The sequence below is a fragment of the Pipistrellus hanaki genome (genome assembly GCF_964339955.1).
Source record: "Pipistrellus hanaki genome assembly, chromosome: 18".
Classification (NCBI taxonomy): Eukaryota; Metazoa; Chordata; class Mammalia; order Chiroptera; family Vespertilionidae; genus Pipistrellus; species Pipistrellus hanaki.
Window position 1 is genome coordinate 27,113,485 of NC_140520.1, and position 26,378 is coordinate 27,139,862.

Below are 26,378 nucleotides of genomic sequence, written 5' to 3' on the forward strand. Positions count from 1 at the left end.
TCCTTTTTGACTATATATATATATATATATATATATATATATATAATTCAATATATATAGGGTCCCATGTGATGTGCTGATATACATATAAGTTGTGCAGTGATTACTATATCCAAGTCCACTCTGCTTCTGCACCATGAATCCCATTCTCCGCCTCCAGGGCCTCCCTCCCTGAGGGTAAAACAGCATGATCATAATAACAGAGTACACCCTTGCCATGCACTGCCTGGGGAGTCTGTGGACTTCCCCGAGGTGCCCAGGGGTCTAAAGCTTGCAATGGCATCACAGGCAAGGCTCCCCTATGCTCCTCCCACCACTGTGTCAGGTCTGAACCCAGGAAGAGGCCCCTCCTGAAGGTGCCACAGCAGAAGCTACAAACACACACGGTGGTTTCTCGAACTCCCAAAGGTCAGGCAGTGGGCAAGGTGGGTAGGGATGAGGAAGAAGGGGGGGAGTGGGGGAGAGGGAAGACAGAATAAAGCTCCCCCCCCCCCCCCCCCCCCCGAGGCTGTTAGGTGGGGGAGAATTTAACAAACCTCCCTGTCTTGGACTAAGGATCATGGGACCCTGGTGGGCGGGACCCAGAGGATAACTAGGTGAAAGATGTGCTCATTTGCATGCTATTTTTGCACAGCATTGGCATGTTTTTCATGTACTGGCTAGAGTACAGCTGGGGAGAGTCCCCAGGCCCCATTCTCTCCTCTCCCTTCTTCTCTGAGGTGCTGCCACCCCCGCCTCCACACACACACCCAGCCCTGGGTTGGGGCTGCAGAGGCTGCGGAGGTGGGGACCACGTGCCTGGAGTCTGAGCAGGAGATGGGCCCCACGGTGAGGAAGCCAAGGTAGGGGAGGGTGTGTGGGAGAAGGGGAGCCTGCTCAAAGGATGAGGGTGGGGCCCGGGGGCCTGGGAATGAGAAGCTTTCTGGCTCCGGGCTTTTTCTAGACCGGGCTGGAAGGAAGGAAGCCAGATGGGGCGCCTCTTCCTGAGAACGTGGGGTCTTGTTTCCTGCTGCAGAGCAGGCTTTGACATCAAACACCTTTCTTTCCCAGAGGCCCTGGTTCAGCCACAGCGGTTACAAAGGAGGGGGGCGGAGGGGCCCTCAGGGACAGGGCCCTTTGTCCCTCCCTGATGCCTCCACAATGGCTGGCTGGGCTCAGGATCAAACCAGAGCAAGGGTCCTGCTGGGGCTCCACGTGGGCCTGGGGTGCCAATCCCTGGCTGGCTGGCTTCTGATTGGTCAAGGGTGGCTAATCCCAGAATGCCCTGGGGCAGGAATTGGGAACACGGAGAAGAGATTTCACCCTCACCCTGTATTGGGAGGTCCTCCCTCTCTGCCTATTTCTTTTGTTAACGAAAAAAACCATTGAAACCTGTAAAGAATTTTTTAATGAGTTTATTTGAGCCAAAACTGTCGACAATTGCCGGGAAGCAAAACCTCAACGGATTGAGATAATGCTCCGAAGAATGGTGAGTTACATTTCTCTACTTATACACCGAAATCAAAGGAGGGACATAGGTGGGTTACATGAAATTCATTGGTGATGGAGTAAGGAGGCGGGAGAAAGCAAAGTGGTGGGAAACTCCTGGGATTGGATAAAAAGTAAAATGATGGACGTGTACTCAGGTGAGTGCAGGAACAATTAACATGATAAAGAAGGAATTTGAGGCATCTGTCCTGGTGCCCACCACATTTGGTTGTGTCCCAGGGGCTCAGAAAAAGGGAAGTTACAAGTTACCCAGACATCTCACAGATATGTTATCTCAGAGGCAAAAAGGCAAATGGGCTCAGTAAAAAGATCAAAGTTGATCTTTGTCTGGGAAAATATCTGGGACATGACTACCTACTATAACCTGTCAGATATTTAATTTTCAAACCATCTTTTGTGGTTATCCTAGGTCTCTGGGTTTGCAAGACTGCCACGCAGGCCTTCCCTGAGCTTGTCAGGTTAGCATGTGGCTTTTTTCTTTCACACCTTCCTCTCAGTTTTCTTTGCTCATTCTCTTGTCATCTCTGTGATTTTTTTAAAAAAATCCTGAACATCTAATTATGACCCCATAGCCCTGTTAGCCTTCCCAGGCACTCCCCCTCTGAGAGCAAGCCTCCCCACTCTTGCTGTTGACGGACTCACTCGGCTCTGCCTTGGGCTCCTGGAATCCTGGGCCCACAGCCTGAGAGGCAGATGGGCCAGGGGGCGGCCGGAGGGCAGCGGGCGGGAGCCTGCCGGGCTGGGGAAGGCGGGCACACCGTGTGGCCTCCAGGGCCCCAGATGCAGGAATGGCCAGCCTGCACCAGGGGCTGCCCATTCAACTCCTGGGAGCCGTTCAGGTCTCCTGAGGAGCGGCCGCCGGCAGAGAAGAGGTGGGAACCAATTCCCAGAGCCAGGAAACCACCTGGCCGCCTGGCACAGCCTCAGGCGGGCAGACCCAGGCGCTCTTTGCACAGGCACAGTCTGTCCCAGGCACCAGCTGCAGGCACAGCCCAGGGCTGGGAGCCGTGGATAGGATCTGCAGACGCAGGCAGGGAGGCCTGTGCACGTCTTCAGGTCGGAAACCTGCTAGACTCCAGCCAGGCCTATGCTCCCGGCTGTTTGCCTTCAGGCAGAGCTCCCTCTCCTCCTCACCTTTGCAAACCTCCCCCCACCCCCCCACCCTCCCATGCCACAGTGCACCTGGGCATCAGGGAGCCCATCCTTTCTGCTTTACTCTTGGAAAATCTTGACCAAGTGGGGCCCAGGGACCTATCTGACCTCACGCAGCTGATCAACACATCTCTTTTGAGTTTGGCATTGGGAGCTGACAGAGGTGACGGGAAATCCTGCAGACAAGCCCTAAAGGCCTGAGCTCACCCTCAGCTCCGCCTCTTTCTGAACGTGCCCTTTGGCACAAGTTCCTGAAGGCGGTCTGAGTCCGGCTCCCTTTCTCTTTAAAGCCGGAGTGATCCAGCCTCCGGGCCAGCATTGCTGGAATGAGGCACCATCAGAGGCCGGGCACCCAGGTCACCCGGTAAGTGGTTCTGCCACTATTTGATAAGGTGGTAAAGCAGTTGGCCACAAGGCTACTTGGCGACTCCTCCCTTTGCTCATTGCTGGGGGGAGGGGGGGGATGGGGAGGACAGGGGTGTGTCACTAGAATAGTAGAGTGTCTGGGTAGGTGGAATGTGGGATGCAGATAAGAAATTACTGCTGTTATGTTACTGGTGTCACAGGAATGACAGAAGAGAAGCACTGAGCCCAGATGATGTGTGTGTGGGGGGGACGAGGAGGTTGGGGGCGGGGGAGTGTCGGCACTGAAGACTTCCCAGAATTTGAAGGATGAATAAAATGTAATCAGTCAAAGAGGAAGGGAAAGGAGATTCAAGCTGAGGGAACTGCAAAGGCAAGACCGGAGGCTGAAGACAGCCTGGCTGGTCCCTTTGGCGGGAGGAGGTAGGGGGGTGGCCGGGGAGGGATGGTGTGTCTGAAGGGGGGCGGGCTTCGACTTTAAATACAGCCACACCCACACCAGCCTTCTCAACAGAAGGGCACGTGCAGAAAATAATGGACTCTGCTCTAATTTATCCTTTTCTTCTCAAAAGTGTTGCTTCATTGTTTGCTATTTAAAAAAAACAAAACAACTTTTGCCTTTATTAAAGGTCACTGGCAAATAGGTTTGGCACAGAACTAGGATCCTTGGTACAAAAGAAAGAAATTCAAATTCAAACCTGAGAAATGCAAGTCCATTTACCAAGGGCTTCATAAACTGCTCTTTGCCCTAGCCAGTTTGGCTCAGTGGATAGAGGGTTGGCCTGAGGACTGAGTCTGGTCAGGGGCACAGGCCTGGGTGGCAGGCTCAATCCCCAGTAGGGGGCAGGCAGGAGGCAGCCGAAAAATGATTCTCTCTCACCATTGATTTTCTATAGCTCTCTCTCCCTCTCCCTTCCTCTCTCAAGTTAATAAGAATACATTTTAAAAAATAAAATAAATAAAAACATCTACAGTGCCATATGTGACATATGAGAAATATATATTTAAAAAATAAAAATAGCCAAAACCGGTTTGGCTCAATGGATAGAGCGTCGGCTTGGGGACTGAAAGGTCCCGGGTTCTATTCCGGTCAAGGGCATGTACCTTGGTTGCGGGCATATCCCCAGTAGGTGGTGTGCAAGAGGCAGCTGATAGATGACTCTCTCTCATCGATGTTTCTCACTCTCTATCTCTCCCTTCTTCTCTGTACAAAATCAATAAAATATATTTTAAAAAAAATTTTTTTTTAAATAAAATAAAAAAATATATATAAAAATAAAAATAGCCAAAACCGGTTTGGCTCAATGGATAGAGCGTTGGCCTGCGGACTGAAAGGTCCCAGGTTCAATTCTGGTCAAGGGCATGTACCTTGGTTGCGGGCACATCCCCAGTGGGAGATGTGCGGGAGGCAGCTGATAGATGATTCTCTCTCATTGATGTTTCTAACTCTCTGTGCCTCTCTCTTCCTCTCTGTAAAAAATCAATAAAATATATTTTATAAATAAATAAATAAATAAGTAAGTAACAATAAACTACTCTTTGGGCCTTAAACCTGGAGGGTACCCCAGCCCTTCCCCTCCCCCCAAGTTAGAGATTCACTCCCATTATGCTATTAAGTACTTAACACATTGCTGTTGATTGTTTTCAAAGCTCTGGCTGATATTGTGGGTGGGGAGGGAGGGGTTCAAAGGGTTTCATTCATTCAGATTGATTCAGCAACGATGTGCCAGGCCTAGGTCTAGGTGCTTGGGGATGAGGGCTGAGTAAGACAAGGTTCCTGCTTTCCTAGGGCTGACACCAAGTTTTAGGCAGGAAACACCCGGCCGTCCTGACAAAGATGGCAGAGTAAAGTGGGCAGAGCCTGGCATTTTTAAGTCAGACCACACCTGGGTTTGAATCCCCCTGTTTGAACTCAGTCAGGTGACTTCACCCCTTTTAGGTCCTCCAGAGTCAAGTGAGAGAGCCCTGGCCAGGGGGCTCTGTTGGTTGGAGCATCGTCCCAGGCACCAAAAGGTTGCAGTTTCAATTCCATATCAGGGCACAGACCTAAGTTGTGGGTTCAATCCCAGTCGGTGCGCCTGTAGGAGGCAACTGATCAATGCCTCTCTCTCTCTCTCTCTCTCTCTCTCTCTCTCTCTCTCTCTCTCTAAATCAATGAAAATATGCCCTCAGATGAGGAATAAAAGAAAAAAAGAGTAAAGTAGGAGAAACAGAACCTACTTCACAGGTAGCTTTGAACATTAAATGAGATGAAGATTGTGACGGGGCTTGACATAAGACTGGTATACTATAAGCCCTCAGCAGATGATAACCACTAGTGCCAATGTCTCTGGGACAAACTCAGAGGCTGAGAGACTGAGCAGGAAAGAGGCTTTACTATGGAGCAGAGGCTGGTAGTGAATTTAGGGGGAAACAGACCCGCTCGCTCTTCAGAACCACTGCGAGGAAGGCTCTCCAGGGTTCAGACTGGGCTTTGTTTATCTTATATGTCCAGTGTCCGGCACATAATAAACACGGCCCTTCGCTCTTGGCCAGGGCTCGAGCCTGGGAGCTGGCTGCCAGACAGTTCCAGAAAGACTCTGTTCCATGGGCTGCTGCCCGAGCCAGAGAAGTTCACTGGACCCTGGGGCATCCTCAGGAACTTGTGAACTTGTGAAATAAGCAAACAGGACCTGGAAAGCCAGCAGCACATTTTTGGGAAGAGCGCAGCGGGCAGAACGTTCAGGAGAGAGCAGGCGGGGGGCCGGGGAGGATCAGAAAACCTTGGGGAGGGGCCTGGAGGGTCCGGGCCACACAGCTCACACCTCTGACCTTCACCTTCCTCAGGCAGTCTGCCTCACTTGTGCCACAGCGGCTTCCGTAATCCATTCTTCCCCTCACACAAGGATGAGGGCCCAGTCTCCCACCTAAGCACAGGCATCTCGGATGCTTAGGATGGTCTGTGGTTTGCCCAGGGCAGCGACATCCAGGGTCCCAATAAAAACGCCCCGTGGCCAGTCTAACAAAGCCAGAAACACTCCCCAGATTGGGAAGATTTTTCTCCTGGTTGTGGGGGCTGGCCGCAGGCAATGCCTTATCCTCATGCTCACCGAGTCCAGGAATGTTAGCGCTGGATGGAGCTCTGGCCCAGCCCTCGCTGAACCCTCGAGGACCCGGAGTCCCAGAAAGGGGGGTGATTTGTCACTGAGGAGCAGTGAGCTGAAGTCAGAACCCGCACCAGCTGGTTCGCTGCGGGGCCCGTGCACACAATTTGCACATGACACACACGTATGATCTCCGAGCGCCTGTCTGAGGCATCCAGCTGCCTGGTTCACGCCGCTTTCGGGGTGTCTGAAAGGCTCCTCCAGCTCAGTGTGTCTGACACCGAGCACCTCACCGTCTCCTCAGCCTGGTTCTCTCCCAGCATTTCCCGACCCCGTGACTGGCACCGCCTCCCCATGTGAGCAAGATGGGGGGAACCACCACCTTCTTGTCCGCAAGCGGCCGCCTGGGCCTCTTTCTGGAATAAGATGGGAAGCGAGTGGCGAGATGCACGTGACCTTGGTCTTGCCAGGAACCGTATCTCCTCGTGGTTTCCTTTCCGTGTTCCCAAAGAGGGTCACTGTGTGCGCGTGGGGAGAAAGACTAACGTGACATGGACAGCATGACCCTACTGTGGTGTTTAAACCACTGAAAAAGAGTAACAGCAGATAGTGGGATCCAAATAAACTGCCTTCCTTCTCATTTTTTGGTAAATTTCCCACTGGGAATATCTATTTCTTGGTAGAGAAATAAAAAGTATAAGAATTTTTCTGAATGTATATCTCACACACACACACACACACACACACACACACACACACACACACACACGTTTAAAAAAATGGAAGGTCAGCCGAAAGCGGTTTGGCTCAGTGGATAGAGCGTTGGCCTGTGGACTGAAGGGTCCCGGGTTCGATTCCGGTCAAGGGCATGTACCTTGGTTGCGGGCACATCCCCAGTAGGAGGTGTGCAAGAGGCAGCTGATCGATGATTCTCTCTCATCGACGTTTCTAACTCTCTATCCCTCTCTCTTTCTCTCTGTAAAAAAAAAATCAATAAAATACATATTTTTAAAATGGAAGGTCAGACACTCCATAAGGAAACCATATTTCCCCTCTGCCTGGGACCTTCCTGAAGGTAAAACCCATTTCACTTCCTCTCTTCATTTCGTCCCTGCGCCCCATGGCGGCCTGCAGGAGGCAGCTGACCGGTGCTTCTCTCTCTGTCCCTTCCTTCTCACTCTTTCCGTTCCAGGGGGCAGAAGATGCAGCGCCAATTCACTTAGGCAGGAAAGGAAATGGAGATGTATCCAGAGCTGGACAGTTCCAGGCGTGGAAGCTTTTGGAATTCGAGGGATGTCCTCAGAGCTTGAGGGCATCTTTCTCTGTTCCCTGCCTTGGCTCTCCGCCCGCCCGTGGTGGCAGGGTGCCCACCAGCGGGCTCAGGTTCCTATGTTCTACCAGAGAGAGCTTTCTCTCTCCCCCTCCCCCCCACTGTTCCAGCGAAAGTCTCCGTGCAGATTCCTCCTCTGATCGCTGTGGCCGGGGTGGGGGTGGGGGGCGTGTGTGTGTGGGGGTGTGAATCTCTTACTGGCCAGGCCTGGGCCAGGTGCTCACTTCCGGCGATGGAACCCCCAGGTATCTTATAAACTACAGGTAGATGGGCATAAGGGGGGAGGAATGACGAGCAGGCAAAACAGGAAGTGACCCCCAACACGCTGAACACCCAGCTCCGCCCACAGTAGATGCTCAGTCCCTGGAAGGTCTCCACCTGGAAGCAACAGGCTCCTCTGAACACCCAGGGAGAGGGATGCTGGGCCCTGCGTGTCCCAGGTGACGGGAGGGGGAGCGTGCTCAGCCAGTGGCATGGAAACGGCCCCTGAGCTTCTCGGAGCACTGCATGCCCAGGAGGCCGAGCTTGGCAGCTGGTAGAACGGGGCCCAGACCGGCTAAGCGGGTGGCTCAGGGTGCTGGGAGCACCTGGAGCTTTGTTCGCCTCCCAGCAGGCCTGGCCCCCGGGCCCCAGGTGCTCAGGCAGTGCTGACCAAACTCGAAGGATCCAGCTTCTTCCCAGGCCCGTCGAGGGTGTAAGACGAAGAGGAAACATGGTGATGTGAGGGAAGCTCCCAGCAGGAGGGGAGAAATGTAACCACACAAGGCTGGGCCTGGACTTTGGATCCTCATGTGCCCGCTTCCATCAGAGACCGTCTGCACACCCCCTCTGCACCCGGGTCCAGGCCGGCCCAGCCCTCTGCTTCTCTCCACTCTTCTGTCATCTCTGCCTTCTGTGGTCCCAGCCCATTTTTGCTTATTTTTAAAAAATATGTGTTTATTGATTTTTTTTTTAAATTTTTTTTTAAGGAGAGAGGAAGAGAGAGAGGTAGAGAGAAAGATTGATGCAGGAGAATCATCGATCGGCTGCCTCCTGCACGCCCCCTACTGGGGATCAAGCTGCAACCCAGGGCATGCGCCCTGATGGGGAATCGACCTGGAGACCCTTTGGTTCATGGGTCAACACTCACCCACTGAGCCACACAGCCAGGCAGGCCCAGCTCGTTTTGACCACATGGCCTGATCCACCACCCACTGTGTCCAGGAGTCCCAGCTCACTGCCTGCACTGCTGAGAGAACCCCACCTTCCTGCCTGGGCTCAGCCCCTCATCTTACTAAAAGGGCACCACCAGGCTAGGCTGGCACAGGCCCCCTGGGCCAAATCCCTCCGCGGGCCCAAAAGAGGAGCAAGGCTGGTGCCTACAGGGGCCTCTGGGTGGGTGTTCTGCAGGCGGCTCCTTGTCCAAAGCCTCTTCCCTGGGGCGGGAGGGGAGGCGGTGAGGGAGAAAGTGACGCGAGGCCAGGAGTGAGGAAGTGAGAGGCGATGGAGGCTGGAACCTGAGAAGCCGGTGCTGAGAGGCCCGGGAGCGGGCCAGGCAGATACGGGGCTATCGGGTCACACCCAGCTGGGCAACTCCCCAGGAGCTTCCGGGAGAAACTGGCTGGCGCTGTCACTGGACCAGCACCAGGCAGTGAGCTCACAGGGCAGTGAGGCACCTGGGCGAGCCGGCCTCCTCCTCCCTCTCGGCCTCTTCCTCCTCCCTGCTCCCCTACCGCACACCTCTCCCTTATGTTTACATTCTCTGGTTCCATCCCTCCTCCTCTTTCTTCCTCCTCCTCCTCCTCTTTCTTCTTCTCCTCTTTCTCCTCTCTCTCCTCTTCTCCCTTCCTCCACCTTTTCCACCCCTCCCCCTCCTCTCCTCTGTTTCCCCTCCTCCCCTCCCTTCCTCCCCCCTCCTTCTCCTCCTCCCCTTCCTTCTCCCCCCCTCCTCCCCCTCTTCCTCCCCCCTCCTCCCCTCCTCCTCCTCCTCTTCCTCTCCCCTTCCTCCCTCCTCCTCCTCTTCCTTCTCCTCCTCCTCCTCCTCCTCCTCCTCTTTCTCCTCCTCCTTTTCCTCCTCCTCCTCCTCCTCCTCCTCCTCCTCCTCCTCCTCCTCTTTCTCCTCCTCCTTTTCCTCCTCCTCCTCCTCCTCCTCAGAGGGGTCCTTGGTCTTCCTGCTGCCACTGAGAAGCCACTGGCCCTGCTCCAGGCAAGTCCTCAGTAACATTTAATGAATGAATGGATTAGTGAATGGACTTGTGGTGTTATCTGATGTGAAGTCCATGGCAGTGCTCGGAGGCAGCTCAGATGGCTGCTATCGGTGTCATTTTCCGCTGGGGAACAGAGATGCAGCACCGAGAGGTGAGATGCCCTCCCACCGGTGTGCAGCCACCCATGGGGCTCAGAGCACAGTGGCCCAGCTCCTTCCCTGATGCCCTGCCCATTGCCCGGCTTTCACCCCCTGCACCCTCTCAGCCACTCCGTGGGGCTCAAAGGGTCAGGCTGGGGGCAGGTGCAGGGGTCCAGGGGGCAGGCCTGCACCCTACTCACTCTGGGCAGTGGGGACAATCTGGCCTGCTCTCTCTGGTTGCTGTTATAGTGTCATCTCTGGGACCACAGCACCTGGGGGTTCTCTGCACTCAAAGCGGGGACAGCACCCGGGGCCGGCCTGCCCAGGGTGGTCACATCAGACCCTCCTCTGTAGTTAAAGTGAAACCTGGTGCACACGGGCAGCGACCTTTGACCTGTGGATAGGTGCCAGATTACACCATACTGACCTCCTCCACCTCATGGCTTCCAGGACTCAGAGAAAGTCCCTGGGATTTGGAGGTGGGAGGCCCTGGAATTCTTGAGCATCCCCATTGGTGGTCTTATGGGCCCCACAGCAGAACTGGGGAGCTCTCCTGGCACCCAAGAGGGCTTTAATGTCGGGAGTGGCCCCTCTGAAACCTGAGATCCTGAACCTGGTGGAGGAGGGGACAAATGTTTCTCATTGTATTCCTTATAGGCTTTCATTGTCAACTAATTATCTGATCTCTTCCAGAACAAATTGCCTGGGGGAAGGTTTGGGGGGGGCGGGGGTGGGGTGGGGGGGAGGGGCTGGTGAAGGAGGGATGGGCCCAACTAGAACCACTAACCACATGTGGCTATTTAGAGATTGAAATTCACAAAAATGAAAATGAAACATTTCTGATTTGCATTTGGAGTGCTCAATAGCTCCTGTATTGAACAGCACAGGAACAGGGTCATTCTAACATTCCAGAAAGTTCCACTGGGCAAGGCTGGGCCAGAGGCTGCCCTTCCCTACCTCTTGACCTTGGTTCCTTGGATAACCTCACAGGCCACTTTGTGAAATCGGGCACGTCCGGGGCAGGGGGTGGGGCGTTGGGGGATGACATTGAGCTGGCCTGGGCGCCTCAGCGGGGAGAGTTTGTGGGAAGGTGCCACCTCCTCACTCACTGTCACACCGCCCTCCCCGGCCCCAGGACTCCCCCTGCTGACCATGAGCGGCAGGGCGCCCAGCAGCAGCCTATGTGGGAGGTTGGATGGACCCCAAGGATGTGGGAGGGCGAGTGAGCAGGGTAAACTGGTCCTGGGGTGGGGAGTGAGGAGGAGGGCTGGGGAGCCCCCCAGCTGAGTACCGGGCAGAGAAACGGAGCTCTGCGGAGGGTAGTGTGCACCCCGGTTCCCCTCTGAGTCACCCAGCATTGGTGCCCCACCGTCTGCGTTAACCTGGTGGCGACTTTTGCATACGTGACTGACTTCAGATCCCCCGTTGTTTTCCATACGGACAAGCTCAGAGAACGGAGGTGAGGTTCCCAAGGTCTCACAGCTCAGACGCAGAGCAGGGGATCTGATCCGGGCCTCAAACACAGGCCCAGTGTCCCTCCCCGCCCCCACAGGTGCCCGGCTGGTCTACCAAGGTAACCTGAGGAAGGGCGGGCTGGCACCTATTGCTGCCAAGGACTGATGCCAAGCTCCCAGGGACCATCGCTCAGGGTCCCAAATGCTCCTTTGGGTGGAAAGCAGGTAAGTGAGGCTCCCCTCCTCCCTCCCCCCTGTGCAGGAAGCCAGTCTCCTGACTTGGGAGAGTCCCATCGGAGGCTGAGACTTCAAGGCGTTGGCTCCCAGGCCCTCTCCTTTTGGGGGTGAAAAGACCGGGACAGAAACTTATTCATAAAAAAGAGGATAAGCCCCACATGACCCAGTGGTTGAGTGCCGACCTATGAACCAGGAGGTCCCGGTTCGATTCCGGCTAAGGGCACATGCCTGGGTGGTGGGCTCCATCCCCCGTGTGGGGCGTGCAGGAGGCAGCTGCTCAACAATTCTCTCTCTCATCGATGATGTTTCTATCTCTCCCTCTCCCTTCCTCTCTGAAATCAATAAGAAAAAAAAATAAAAAAATATATATATATATTATTGATTTTTTACAGAGAGGAAGAGAGAAGGAGGAGAGAGGAAGAGCTAGAAACATCGACCAGCTGCCTCCTACACACCCCCCACTGGGGATGTGCCTGCAACCAATGTACATGCCCCTGACCGGAATCGAACCTGGGACCCTTCAGTCCGCAGATCTATGCTCTATCCATTGAGCCAAACCGGTTTCGGCAATATATATATATATATATTTTTAAATGAGGATGGAAGTATTCTGAAAAGAAGCTCCCAGTTCTAGGAAACAAGATTAGGTTTCCCTGTTTCTAGGGTAACATGAGGCACGGAGGTGCCTGCACACTCAGGGGCAAGGGCAGAGCCTATCCATTCTGCCTGGGCAGTGCCGCCCTGGCATCCTTCTGGACCCGTGGGCACCTCCCAGGCCCAGGCTCACAGGGGGCCCAAGGTTCATTCCCCCTCTCACCACAAGATGTCACTGCTGCTCACAGTTACAGAGCACTGGGCAGGACCAACTCGCAGTCAGACTTAACAGAATCAGACTTCCTGGGAATGGGCCCAGCCCTCTGTGATTTTAACGAGCCTTCTGAGGAATTCGGACGCTTGCTCAAGTTTGAGAACCACTGACGAAGGCCGCCCTGCAGGCCCTGCTGGCCCAAGGTCAAGGTCAGAGTAACTCACCGTCCCCCTCCTGAAACCACCACCTTGCTACCTGCCTCGGGCAGGAACCACCTTCACCTTGAAGAAGGTCACCGATGTACTCTCTGCCCAGGTCTGCCTGATGCTGATCTCCAGGCAGCCCCCGGCTCCTTCCCGCCCCGCCCTGGGAGGGATAGGTATGCGTTCTGCCTTTGTGCCTGGGAAGCTGTGTGGCAGGCGGAGCAGCCTCCTGGGGACCATGAGCCTCTTCTCATCCCCTCCCGGTCACTGGATCGGGGCCTTGGCCCTCAGTGTCTGCTCAGCTGGGATGGAGTGAGGTGAGGGGAGGGGCGTAGTGGCTTCCCTACCCTGTGGCCGGGGCTGACAGGGAAGTCCCCAGCTGTGCCAGTGTTCTATTGCAGTGTAGCAAGAGTAGCTCATACCCTGGTTGGTGTGGCTCAGTGGACAGAGCGTCGGCCTGCGGACTGAAGGGTCCTAGGTTGGATACCGGTCAAGGGCACATGCCCAGGTTGTGGGCTCGATTCCCAGTAGGGGGTGTACAGGAGGCAGCCAATCAATGATTCTCATCATTGATGTTTCTCTCTCTCTCTCCCTCTCCCTTTCTGAAATCAATAAAACTATATTAAAAAAAAAAAAAAAGAGTAGCACAGACACTGCAGCTCCAAACAATGTGCATGTGCTACCTCTCAGGGTGTGCAGGTCAGGGCCTGACACAGCCTCGCTGGGTCCTCTGCCTGGGATGTCATGGTTGCTACCCAGGCGTCTGCTGCCATGTGTTGTCCCTGGAAGCTCACTTTCGGGAAGACCTGCCTGCAGGCTCACTCCCGTTGCTGGCAGAATTCATTTCTTTGGGGTGATGAGGCTGAGCTGGAGGCCCCCATCAGCCCCTGGTGGGCTGCCCCCATTATGGAGAGACTGCCCACAGGTCAGCCTGGCTGCGGACCTCACCAAAACAGCACCGATTCAACACGGATTCAACATTGCCGTCCAACCAGTAGGCCTGAGCCATCTTTGCGGGTTTAATCTAAGGTCTAGGTTCATTTTGTACATGCCCAGATCTGGAACCAGCCCCTCCTCCAAGAAGCCGTCATTGATTCTGAGGATAAATGGCATTTCAAGACCACAGTCTGGTCCTTGGCATCCATTAAAAAATATTTGAGCCGAGACCGGTTTGGCTCAATGGATAGAGCATCGGCTTGGGGACTGAAGGGTCCCGGGTTCGATTCCGGTCAAGGGCATGTACCTTGGTTGCGGGCATATCCCCAGTAGGGGGTGTGCAAGAGGCAGCTGATCGATGACTCTCATCGATGTTTCTAACTCTCTATCTCTCTCCCTTCCTCTCTGTACAAAATCAATAAAATATATTAAAAAAAAATATTTGAGAGAGAGGAAAGAGGAGAAAGAGAGGGAGCGGGAGGAAGAGGGGGGGGGCATTGATTTGTTATTCCGCTCATTTTATCCATTGGTTTTTATTCTTGTGTGTGCCCTCACCCGGGATCGAACCCACAAACTTGGCCTCTCGGGATGATACTCCAACACACGGAGCTTCCTTATCATCCATTTTCAAAATTTTAATTTGTCATTTTGTTGTGTGTATTTTTAACGTATGTATGAATCCTGTCATTAACCAACATACTGTCGTACCTCCTACTCATCAGGCAGCTCCCGGGGAAGGCGGGTTCCGAACAAGGGTAACTGGTACCAGTTTCAGGACCGTGGAGGCGTGGATAAGCCCCGGGCGGGCATCTGTGCAGTGAGGCCTCCGTGAGGCCTCGGGGCAGAGCGGCTCTGCAGGGACAGGTCTGGGCGGGAGCCGGGAGCTGATGCCTCCGTGTCTGTCTGGCTGGTGAAGGCGGGATGTGAGAGTCAGGACGGTGCCAGGTAACCAGGGCAGGTGGCTCTGTTGCCATGGGTACCAGCTCGGTGGCCCCGGGGACTGAGCGGTCTGGGCAGCCTCTTAGGTACCCTCGCAGGCACGGCGCCTGACTTCTGCAGAAACAGGTAGGCGTCTGGGGGCCCACAGAGCATTCTGGGCACGGCTGGTTCTCACTATCTGCGGTCACGTCCTAAAAGTTGTGCAAACACGGCATTAGCAGAGACGGAACCATTTACTGCAGCTGAGTGAGGTCCCCACCGTTTTCAACCCAGCAGCCTCATCATCCCACACCTCCAATTTATTAATCAGACGCCATCTGTGAGGCGGTGTCCCGGGCCCCGCTGGGGCTCCTCCGCGCGCATGGCTGCTGCGTATTTATCTGCGCCTCGGCAGCTTCCACGGATGCCAAGCGAGAGAGAAATAACCACCGCCTTCCTTCTCTAAGTACAAGCTCACGCTCAGCATGGATCATCGCAAAGCCTCTGCGGGCCAATGAATCGAAATAAATTAGCAATCCGCACACACAGCAAGCTCTCTCTCCGAAGTGCGGTATCAGGGCAGCAGGCAGGGGAGGGATGGAGAGAGGGCGTGGTGCCCTCTCCTGGTCACAGGCATCACTGCAAAGGGCAGGGCGGCGGCCTGCCCGTGGTGTCGGGAAGAGGATGCAAAAACCCGGTCACCTGTGTGCGTGGTCCCCAGAGTCACAGGCCGGGATCTGGAGCTCACATCTCGCCGCGGCACGTTGCTGCAATGGAACCTTATTGCTGGCTCCGGATGTTGCCCCTGTAAGATCCTCATTTCTATCATCACGTGGGTGTTTGAGGGTGAGGTAATGCATGGTGTAGAAGGGGATGAACAGAATGGTCAGGAGTGGACCCAGGATGGTACAGCCTTTAGCTCTGAGCTCTCATGCGCTCCCTGGTGTCTACTCTCCTGCAAGTTTGGCTGCGAAGTGGGGAGAGGGGAGGAGAGTGACACCACCCCTCCCAGCCAGCTCCCAGCACAGTACCTGCGTGGAAAGGTGCTCCAGGCAGCCGTGTGCACGCAGGAGGTGTGGCCACTGGCCCCTTCGCCTTGCCCCTTCCAGCTGCTCCCTCCCCACTGGCATGGAAGCTCCTTGGAATTCTGCCCTCAGGGAAGGCCCGGATGGTGATGGGACGCTCAGAGGCGAGGACTCACAGGCATCTGTTCCATTTGCTCCAGGACTCACAGTCCTCTGTTCCAAGCTGCTCCGGCCTTAGCTGGCCCCAGGGTGTTAGCCGCTTGGGAACCACGGTTCGGAAGGGGTCAGCGGCAGCTCCTGGCCATGCGGGAGCCTCTCATCCCCAGGCCACCCCCCACCCCCACCCCAATCCCGTGACTGCTGTGCTGTGAGCAGGTCGGGCTCCTGGCTCCAGGCCCCTGCCAGAGAAGACGGATGTGGCCGGAAGGCAGCTACTCTAAGGGGACCAGCCACAGAGCAAGCACCAAGCGGCTTATCACCCAGGGAAACCATCGAAACCTACAGGCCGGCAGGTGGGCACGCCGCGCCAGCTCCCCAGACCCAGTTCCACTTCTTCTCGGCGATGTTTCTGCTTCATTTTCCACGGTCAGATGTGCCCAGAAGCCACTCCCTCGCCTGGTACCTGGTACAGCCTCCCCTGGGAGCTACTAGAAGGCAGCTCAGTGGCCAGCACGGTCCCCGGTGCCTCTCACAGGGCAGCAGGCCCTTGTTTCGGTGCCACCGAATGGCGGTGAGTTGCAGCCTGGCTCCCCAGTGGCCGTGGCCAGGACAGTCTGCAAGTGACCAGTGTGCAGAGCCCAGAGTCAGGCAGGGGGCCAGGGCGGGCGGGATGCTGGCAGCAGCCTGGGCCCCTGCCAGCTCCCCAGGCACCTCCAGCCCCTCAGCCAGTCACTGCGGCCCACGCACCCTCTTCTCCCTCGATTCTTCCTCAGGCTCACCCCTCCTCCAGCTCCAGTGAGGCAGAGCTGTCTGCACTTGAGCTTGCCTGGAGGGAAGGGGAGCATTCCCATTGGCGGAGAGGACAGGTAAGCTGTGTGAGGCAAGGTGAAGACACACCTTTGCAGGCCACTGGGAGCACTTCCCATCTCCTGGGAGGAGGTGGGAAGAGGTGACCTCCAGCCAGGACCCATCCACAAACCAGCTGGAAACATCGCCCCCAGCAGGCCCCCTGGGGCTCTGCAGAGGGTGCGGTGAGCGAGGTCTTGCCCCCCTGGGTGTGCCACCCAGAGTGTGACTGGGGAGGAAGGGTCCAGAGCGCCCTCTGGTTCAGGCCTCTCTCACCACCTGGGACTTCTCAGGTGTCTGCCTCAGGCCGGCAGGTCCCTCTGCAGATAATAGAGCTGCAGGTGGAAGAGGCTTAGGTGGGTCTCCACGGCAACGGGGGATCAGGAGCCGGCCCCGCCCACTCACCAGAGGAGCCCTGGCTCAGGCCTCCTGGGACACAGGCACACACTCCACCCACATTAGACACCAGGCTCCCTGCCTCCTGGGGTCAGCGTTGCTTTCTCTCAGCACAGCTTCTGAGAGGCAGAAAGGGACGGCGGCCGGCCACGGAGAAATAGCAGGGAGACGCGCAGGATGTAGTTTATTCTCTCCGCCCTGCCCTCCCTCGGCTGCCCAGCTTTCTGCTTTCCCCCCTGAAAAGCCAGACGCTCTCCCCTCCCAGACCAGGAAGCAGCAAGCAGGACCCGCTGGACCTTCCCCTCTGCAGAGGCTGAGCCCGGAAAAGCCAGGTAAGAGGGCATCTCCCAGGGAGACGGGGGCTCCTGTGCCCTAGGGGAGTGAGTGGTGGGCAAACTCATCAGTCAGCAGAGCCAACTATCAGCAGTGCAACGACTGAAATGTCTTTTGAGAGCCAAATTTTTCAAACTTAAACTTCTTCTAACGCCACTTCTTCAAAATAGACACTCGCCCAGGCTGTGGTATTTTGTGGAAGAGCCACACTCAAGGGGCCCAAGAGCCGCATGTGGCTCGAGAGCCGCGGTTTGCCCACCACAGCCTTAGAGGAAGTCACAGCGGAGGCCCCGGCCGGCCTGGAGCTGGGAGGGGTGGCCCAGGCTGGGGACAGCCTATGGAGGCGTCTGAGTCCAGGGCCCGGGTGGCCAGAGGGAGGCCCGTGAGCTGTCCCACCAGAGTGGGCTCTGCAGCATCCTCGGGCCATAGCCTGCCCTGGCTTCATAAACCCAGGGGAAGCCATAGCTTTCGCCTGCTCTGGAACCAGCATTGTCTCTCCTGTTCCCACGGGGAGGGGAAGAGCCAAATCAGAGGTGTTCTCATCCATGTGAGAGCTGTGTCTTGAGCGCCTACAAGGCACATGGTGCAGCCTGGGGACCAGGGCACATGGCTGATGTGGGGCCTCAGCCCCAGCCACAGAGCTCAGTGTGAGTCCCCAGACGCCCACCCAGGAGAGGGAGCCGGGACTGGGCGGCTGGCTGCACTCCGGGGAGGGGGTCGAGCTTGGGGGGAGGGAAGGTCTGAGCTGTGACCATGGGGTCAGCCCCTTCCAGCTGTAGTCTGTCTCTAGGACCTGAGCTACCCCCTCCTGATTGCACCTTAAAAGATGAAACAGAGAAGGGCCAGAGACCGGGATGCCAGGACACAGGCTTTATTGAAGAGCAGAGTACCACTGCCAGCTGCTTCCAGAGAGAGAGGGGCGGAAGAGACCGAGGGCCCGGGGTACAAGCACCTTTAAGGGGAGGATAGGAGACGGGGCTTAGGGCACTCAGCACACGCTGATTGGTGGTTTCATGTAAGGCACATGATTAGGGTCCTAGGGACTTAGGAATCGGGGGGCTTAGGGTATTTGGCAGGTGCCAATTGGTGGTTCAGCGCTCAGGAATGGAGGAAGGGAGGATCTATCACACCTCTGCTTCAGAGTGAGGAAGAATGCCACTCATTCATTGGTTCATCTGTTCATTTATTCGTTCAGGACCCACTGAGCAAGTGCTTACTGCATGCCAGCAGATTCAACAAATTCAGCTCTTGCCCTCACACAGCTTGTGGCCGGGTGGGGAGCGGGGAACATGTCTGTTTCGGATGCCATGGGGACAGGCCGTGGTGCCAGGCAGTGCCAGGCACGCTGTTCTGCCTCGGTGTGGGGCGGCGAGGGGCGGGCCGCGGGGGGTGGCTGCAGACCTCCCGGGTGCGTCCTAAAAGGTGAGCAGGTGGTGGGCAGGTGGGCAGAGGCCCACAGGTCAGGCTGGGCCACACCCGGCTTGGCGAATGACGTTTATTATTTTTCCAAACAAAAATAAGGTCAGTTTGCAGTCTGTGACGTTAGCCTTGGACCTTGGCGAAAGCCGGGCTGGGAGGAAGGTCATCCATCCAGAGAGGGGGGGCCTCTGTCCAGCCGCCTGCCTGCTCCGTGAGGCAGCGGGCACCCTGAGACAGGCTGGCCCAGGTGCTCAGGGTCCGGGGGGCCGGGCAGAGCACCCCTCGCCCTGGCCTGCAGCTGCCCAGCTCAGCTGTTAGAGCCCGGCGTCAGAGGGGGAGCCGGGGTGGGGGCTCCCCTTGTAGCCAGAAAGCAGCTTCCTGACAGGGACCGCACTGTCCTTCCTTCACTGGCCCAGGGCGTTGGCCTCAGTGCTCACCGAGTACTCCTCCTGCAAGGGCGTCGGAGCCTGGCTTTCTCCAACTCTGACGTACAACCCACATTGTCCCCACCGACCACCCTGGTCCCCGGCCCCGGCCCCTTCCCACGGCTCACTGCCTGGAACCAGCTCCTTTGGCCCCGGAGTCACGGAGGCGGTGTCTTGGGCGAATCTTACGAGCCACAGCTGGTGTAGGGTCGCCCAGGGAGCCTCGGAAAAGACATTATCCTCAGGGAAGTTTAAAAATAGGCTGAAAGGAAGGCCCGGAGAGGGTGGGGGTAGGAGGGGTAAGGAGGGGGAGAGGAAGAAGGAGGGGGAAGAGCAGAGAATGAGAGAGAAAGGGTTTGGCCAAAGGGCAGAGACATACAAGTAAGGGCTTTCCTACTGGTGCTGGGTAAACTGAGGCTTCACCCCTGAGCCTTCCCTTCATGGGGGGCAGGGGGCTCAGCTCCCCAAGAAGCCAGGGTTGGGCAAGGCCAGGCGCAGGATTGGGGTCAAGCTGGCACCAAACCAGGGGGTCCCTTACTTCTTGTGCTATAGACCCCCTCCCCTTTGGAAAGAACCCTGTGGACACATTTCCAGCAAAGTGTTTCTAAAGGCATAAGATGATGTGTATGAGATTACAAAAGAAACCAGCTGTATTAAAATACAGCTATCAACCTATTTTTTAAATATGTTTTTTATTGATTTCCTAGAGGAAGGGAGAGAGGGAGATAGAAACATCAATGAGCCAAAACCAGTTTGGCTTAGCCTTAGTGGATAGAAAGGACCCAGGTTCCATTCCGGTCAAGGGCATGTATATTGGTTGCAGGCACATCCCTGGTGGGGGGTGTGCAGGAGGAAGCTGATCGATGTTTCTCTCTCATCAATGTTTCTAGCTCTGTATCCCTCTCCCTTCCTCTCTGTAAAAAATCAATAAAAAATATTTTTTTAAAAAAGAAAAAAAAGAAAACATCAATGATGAGAGAGAATCATTGATCAACTGCCTCCTGTACACCCCCAACTGGGGACTAGGCCCAAAACCCTGCATGTACCCTAAAAGGGAATTGAACCCTGACCTCCTGGTTCATAGATCGACCCTCAACCAACCACTGAGCCACACCAAGGACCTTCCGAACGACCTTGAGGACAAAGCGGGCCCTTTGCACGAATTTCGTGATCGGGCCTCTAGTATAAAATAATAAAATCTAGCGGCAGGTCTACTCTAACAAATACCATGATTTCCCAGTAGTGATGAGCTGACATGATATTTCAGCATCGAAGTGTTGTACCTGTGGTCTCTGCCGGGGATACAGTCACAGGAGGGATGGGGCTGCTGAGGTCTGGGGGCACGCTCTCATAACTGGCGGAAACACTACACTTTAGTTCCAGTTAGTGAAAGCAAAGGTGGTTTTTACCCATTCTGTGTTCATTAACCGCTGAATGGGCCCCAGGACACGACACTCAGGGACAGTCACAGACCTTGTGAGTTTAGTGAACACTTACACGGACATGGCTACTCTTATCACCTCATCTTACAGCCTGGGACACGGAGGCTTGGAGCCACGGAGGTGATTGGGGCACAGGCAGCATATGGCAGGGAGGGAAGGCTGGTGGCATTGAACTTGGGTTCCCTCTCCTAAAGCCTGTACTCTCCCCCAAAACCTGCCTCCTCACCCGAGCAGGCCATCCACCGGGGCCAGAGCGGGCACGCCCTTCATTGGCATTGGAGCCGGTTCACAGCGGTGACCCTGAAGGCAGAGGGTGGCACCCTGGGATGCCCTCAGCAGGGCCGCGGTGACTTGTCTGCTTGTTCCCACGGCTCTCTCAGGGAGCCCAGCACAGCATGGTGGCAGGCTCACCGCGCACTCCCACCTGTGTCTGCTGGTCCTCAGTGAGTCAGAGCTCCGGCCTGGGCTTCAGGCTCCAGAGCCCAGACCCGCCCAGAACCCACCTCGGTTTGTTCCCTCGACACCATGCCCGACCGTGAGAAATGCCACAGCGCCCCAAACGGGGGTGACATGAACCACAGGGAGTGGCGCTGAGGAGCAAGCCAGGCCCCCAGACAGAATGAGTTGAGGAGGCTTCCTACAAAGAGTGAGTTTTGAGCTGGACTTTTTCCAACTTTTAGATTATGGTCAGCCCTAGCTGGTTTGGCTCAGTGGATAGAGTGCCGGCCTGTGGATTGAAGGGTCCCAGGTTTGATTCTGGTTTGGAGCACACGCCCTGGCTGCGGGCTTGATACCCAGGAGGGGCAGCCGACCAATGATTCTCTCTCATCACTGATGTTTCTCTCTCTCCCTTCCTCTCTGAAATCAATAAAAACATGTTTAAAAAAAATAAGGTTCAATTATGAATACGGAAACGCAGACATTTTGGAAGGATAGTGGAATAAACACCCATAAATTCTCCCCAGAGAAAACAATTGTTAGCATTTTGCCACATTGCCCTGTGTGTGTGAGCATATATATGTAACGTTCTCTGAAGGATTTGAATGTGGGACATTGCAGACACATCAGATACTCATCATTATCCCCCTTGCACCCTAATGCCATTTTTTTTATGCCTCAGAAAACCAATACTCATCCCTTAACCCCAAGCTCATATTCAAATTTCCCGAAATGTCCTAACTTTTTCTCAAACAAGGATTCAATCCATGCTCCTGCATCCGGGGCAGACTGTCGGAGCTGTTGACTGAATGGGAAGCGGGCATTCCCCCCCCGGAAGGTTCCGGAGTCACCACGGTGCCTGCTCCCAGGGCCGGGGGTGAGCAGGAGTGAGGGGCCTTGAAGCTAACACGGGGGAGTTTGGTTCTGCCATGGGGGTTAACCCAGAACAAGGGGTGGGGGGTGGGAAGAATCCCAATTGTGCAGAGCACTCAGCAAAGACCGCCCCTGTTCTTCTGACGAACTTCTGGGTGTTCGTCACCCAGAAAAAATATATAATAAATATATAATATATTTATTGATTTTTTACAGAGAGGAAGGGAGAGGGATAGATAGTTAGAAACATCGATGGGAGAGAATCATCGATCAGCTGCCTCTTGCACACCTCCTACTGGGGATGTGCCTGCAACCCAGGTACATGCCCTTGACCAGAATCAAACCTGGGACCTTTCAGTCCGCAGGCTGACGCTCTATCCACTGAGCCACACCGGTTTCGGCCCTCTGGGTGTCTTTATCAGACCACACCTGCCATCACTTTCTTCCCTAGACGCTCAGTCACAACTCACACTCACACGGGGTCTCAGCCGTGGGTCAGGACGTGGGGAGACCCTGGGATAAACCTCTGGGGCGGTCTGGCCGGCCTGCCAATCTTGGCTGCTCTCCCTCCCGCCACCTGCATCCCTGCTCTGCCCTTAAGAACTTAATCAGACCAAAGAGCCTCCAGGGAGAGCAGCTGGCACCAGGGACAGAAATAGCCGGGCAAAAAGCCTGTCTCTGTCCAAGCCTCCAGCTCCGGCCGGCCAGGGTTGGAGGCAGAGAGCGTGGGGGTTGGGGAAGGAGAAAATTCAGAGCATGCTCCTGTCCCCCTGAGACCCGCCCTGGGCCAGAGAAGCTAAGCACTCACCGGGCCCAGGACTCATGTGGGGTCACGCCACCCAGTCCCTGCCGCCTGGTGATGTGGGCACGAGCCTGACCCTGGGAAGAGGCCCCTGCCCCGGCCTCCACCCTGGCTCTCCTCTGGCCCAGCTGCACCTGAGGGAGGAGTCCAGGAGATGAAGGAGATGGATGTGTCCATCCTGAGGTCACTTCCCCTCTAGATCAGGCCTTAGGTACTGACATCCAGAAGTCTCCTGCCCACTTCCTGAGCCTGAGCTGGTGTCCTCCACGGGCCCAGTCGCCGAGGGTGGACGGCATCACCAGTGTGAACAGCTGTTGGTAGGGTCGTGGGTGAGCCTTGGACGTGAAGGCAGGGTGTCCATCCTCCCTCGGGATGTAAGGAGGGGAGGGGGCAGGCTGAGGGCCAGCAGCTGGCTCAGCCCACACTGCCACGTGCCAGGGGAGAACTCTAAGGAGGCAAACCATCCTCAGTTCCAACCTGACCCTCCAGGTTGCTATGCAGGTATACTGACAAGGAAGGGGGAAGTGCCCGTTTTATTTTGTACGTGTCAGGCAGAGGGAGGGACGCTGAAGAAGGCACGGGGCTCTGGAATGGTCCAGCACAGTCCCTGGCCTCTGCGGGCACTGCTGACCTATATGTATTCGGAGTGCCTTCAGTGGGGCGAGCGGACACTCGAAATGACACCTTTTGGTGCTAGGCATCGACCTGACCCGAGTATCTTATTTGGCTTTGAAATACTCATAATTTTAAAATTTATTTGAATTTAAAAAAAAAAAATCTTTATTGTTCAAAGTATTACATTGGTCTTTCTTTACTCCCATCCTCCCTTCCCCTCACCGCCAGGCCCTCACCGCCCCACGGCCTGTGTCCACAGGTTATGCATGTATGCACACAAGTTCATGGGCTGATCTCTTCCCACCCACCCTCCCCTGCCTTCCCTCCGAGGTTCAGCGGCCTGTTCATGCTTCTATGCTCTGGCTGGCCCATGTGCTTTAAACCTCAGCAGGTTTCCTTCTTTGTTTGGCGTTAGCAGGGACTCAGGAGGCAGTCTCGCTGGGCTCAGTCCTCTGGGTGTTCTAGGGATTATTCTAACCACGGAAGTACCTCACGTTTATGGGGTGCTTGGGACATGCCATATTTATTCACCACGGGTTCTCACACAGCCCCACCTTGTCTTACAGAGTTAGAGACGATGGCTCCGAGGGGTTAGGCGGCGTCCTCGGGACCACCCCGCTGTGAGGACAGGACCGAGCAGGTCTTCTTCCTCCGGCCCAGCTCTCCCTCCTCCCTGCTCCTCCCACCCTCACCGGCGGAGGGGCCTCGGAAAGACACAGGCACTCGGCCCTGCCTCAGCAGCGGGGCCCCGAGGCCATGTCCCTCCTCCCGTGGCTCCGGTGGACCGAGGCCCTGCCCCGGCTGTCGCCCCGGAGCCCGGCTGAGACGGTGCTGGAGACGCTCATGATGGAGCTGGCGGGGCAGATGCGGGAGGCGGAGCGGCAGCGGCGGGAGCGCGGCGGGGCGGCCGGGACGGTGCGCACCGGCGTGGACTACAGCTGGCTGGCCAGCGCGCCCCGGGCCGCCTACGACCTCAGCCCCGCGGAGCGCCTGCACCTGGAGGGGGTCTGCGCCAAGATCCCCCCGGCCTCCTGCGGGCCTGCCATCCTCAGGTAGGCCTGGCCCTGCCCGGGCCCGGGGCCCCGCTGCTGAGCTGCAGGCTCCGGGGAGGGTGGCGGCTGTGGCAGGGCCCGGGGTTACCAGGGCTGAGGCCAGGGCGCCTGGATGACCCGCTGTAGGTCAGAATGAGCAAGGCAGGAGGAGGAATCTGGAACATCAGGCCGTGCGAGGGGCCCAGAGTGGCTCCTGGGTGCAGGCTCATGCGTTTTGATAGGAGAGAACCCCAGGCCTTTAGGCTTGCTGACCTCCCTGTCCTGATGGTTATGATCCTGAATTTAAAATTATATATATATATATATATATATATATATATATATATATATATATATATATATATATTTATATATTTATATATTTTATTGATTTCTTTACAGAGAGGAAGGGAGAGGGACAGGGATCTAGAACGAGGGGTGGGCTGGGGCCACAGGGAGGTGGGGTGACTGAGTTACTTCAGGAGAAGTGGGGACGTGGAGGACTTGGGACTTGACCTTAGGGGGTGCACGTGGAAGCCCCCGAGCCCAGGTGCCACCGCCAGGTAACACCCCCCCCCCCCCCCCCCCCCCGCAGGTTCCGGCAGCTGCTGGCGGAGCAGGAGCCCGAGGTGCGGGAGGTGTCCGGGCTCTTCCTCTCGGTGCTGCACGAGGTGCTGGAGGGGAGGAGGCGGGAGGAGGAGGCCTGCAGGCTGGCCCGGCGGTGGAGCCTGCGGCCCCGTGGCGGCCTGGCCCTGCCCTCCTTCAGGCTCCGCGCCCGCATCTCCCCCTTCGCCAGCGACATCCCCACGGTCTCCGCGGACGTGGAGCGGGGTGCCCGGCCTCCGCCCCGAGCCTGGAGCATGCCCGAGTTCAGGGTGCCCCAGGAGGACTGACCCCCCTGCTCCTGCCCGGGGCAAAGCCACCGGTGGGAGGGTGTGAAAGGCCTGGGACCACCCCGGGCTCTGGAACCTCCTGCCAGGCGGCCACGGGCTGCCCCAGCCCAAGGCACTCCTGTGAGATGGAGCAAGCCCCTGCCCACCCACCCCTCCCCCTAAAGCAGGCCCCCTCCCTATGCGGGGTCTCCGCAGACAGACCAGGGCCCCACCTTCTGCTTCTGTCTGGAAGACGGATAATTGCCCTGACTTTTTGCCACGCCCCGAGTCCTCACCCCACCTCCAGGGCTGTCCCATTCACCCCGTCTCCCTGGGTAACTAACGATGCGGGTCCGTTCTCTGCCGGTGTCCCAGCCTCGTGGGCCAGCAGAGCTGGAAGTGGCCACAGAGGTCACCGGGTCCACCCTCCTGACTTCTGAACGAGGACCCTGAGGCTCAGACCAGGCCATGCTTCTTCCACCTTAAGGATCCCTGTGGGTGGCAGGTTGTCCCTGAACACTGTCTCTGCCCTCGAGTCCTGGAGTCCTGGGCTATGAGGGGACAGGTCCAAGGACTACACCTGCACCTGCCCGTGGTCTGACTTCTGTCTGGCCTCGGCCTTGGCCTTGGCCTTGGCCTGGGGGCCTAAGCTGCTCTCCAAGAAAATCGCTGGGGCAGAGGTAGGCTGCCGTCACCCCACCCCGGGGCGTCATCTCCTGGGGGGTGGCCGGTCCCCAGCAGCTCCTCCTAGAAGCTCAGCTCCCCACTGGATGCTCTGGAGAGTCCGGGTCTCTGAGCCAGGGCCCCTTCGGAATCTGGCCATGCCTGCCCCCGGCCTTCCCCGGAGCCCACGCCCCTAACTGACCTGGAGGCACTGGGCATGCCGCAGGAGAGCCTGCCTGCCTGTGGTTAGCGCTCGGTGATGGGCGTGTGGAGTCTCCGCTGTGGGGGTCACCCACAGTGAGCCCGCACCCTCTCTGGGCTGCAGCGGGCGCGGGGGACGGTGGGGAAAGTGACTGTCCCAGTGACCCATGCACACTCAGAAAACCAAGGGAAGCAAGTACCCTTTATCCCCGAAAATAAGACAGTGTCTTATATTAATTTTTTCTCCCCCCCAAAAAAAACCCTTTTCCCCGAAAATAAGACAGTGTCTTATATTAATTTTTTCTCCCAAAGTTGCGCTAGGTCTTATTTTCAGGGGATGTCTTATTTTCGGGGAAACACGGTACTTCAGCGGTAAGCTTGTCCCCAGCCCTGGCTAGGGCATGTGCAGGAACCAATGGCTATGTTTTCTCCCTCTCTCTCTCTCTCTCTCTCTCTCTCTCTCTCTCTCTCTCTCTCTCTCTCCCAGTTCCTTCCACTCTTCCTAAAAATGAATGGAAAAATATCCTCTGGTGAGGCTTA

General features: G+C 56.4%; 1 protein-coding gene across 4 annotated transcripts; it reads left to right on the top strand.

Moving 5' to 3' along the window:
* Positions 1-1,424: 1,424 nt before the first annotated feature.
* RD3 (RD3 regulator of GUCY2D) lies at positions 1,425-26,378 on the top strand. Of its 4 annotated transcripts, XM_084865514.1 has the most exons (9): positions 1,425-1,468; positions 1,898-1,946; positions 2,931-3,004; positions 11,295-11,421; positions 12,557-12,620; positions 16,256-16,348; positions 16,990-17,056; positions 23,638-24,123; positions 24,698-26,378. In XM_084865514.1, the coding sequence occupies exons 8-9, from the start codon at positions 23,828-23,830 to the stop codon at positions 24,993-24,995; spliced, it is 594 nt and encodes a 197-aa protein (XP_084721640.1). In that variant the 5' UTR covers positions 1,425-1,468; positions 1,898-1,946; positions 2,931-3,004; positions 11,295-11,421; positions 12,557-12,620; positions 16,256-16,348; positions 16,990-17,056; positions 23,638-23,827; the 3' UTR covers positions 24,996-26,378. The 4 variants fall into 4 exon arrangements, with proteins under 4 accessions (XP_084721640.1, XP_084721638.1, XP_084721639.1 ...); XM_084865512.1 differs by lacking the exons at positions 1,425-1,468; positions 1,898-1,946; positions 2,931-3,004; ... (1 more) ...; positions 12,557-12,620; positions 16,256-16,348 and adding an exon at positions 20,347-22,773 and having other exon boundaries at positions 16,376-17,056; XM_084865513.1 differs by lacking the exons at positions 1,425-1,468; positions 1,898-1,946; positions 2,931-3,004; ... (1 more) ...; positions 12,557-12,620; positions 16,256-16,348 and adding an exon at positions 21,539-22,773 and having other exon boundaries at positions 16,376-17,056.

What these genes read in the sequence shown, in the direction of transcription:
- RD3 (XM_084865514.1), top strand. Translation starts at nt 23,828, where the DNA reads ATGTCCCTCCTCCCGTGGCTCCGGTGGACCGAGGCCCTGCCCCGGCTG. An exon ending in TGCGGGCCTGCCATCCTCAG is followed by an intron (nt 24,124 to 24,697) that starts GTAGGCCTGGCC and finishes CCCCCCCCGCAG; the next exon opens with GTTCCGGCAGCTGCTGGCGG.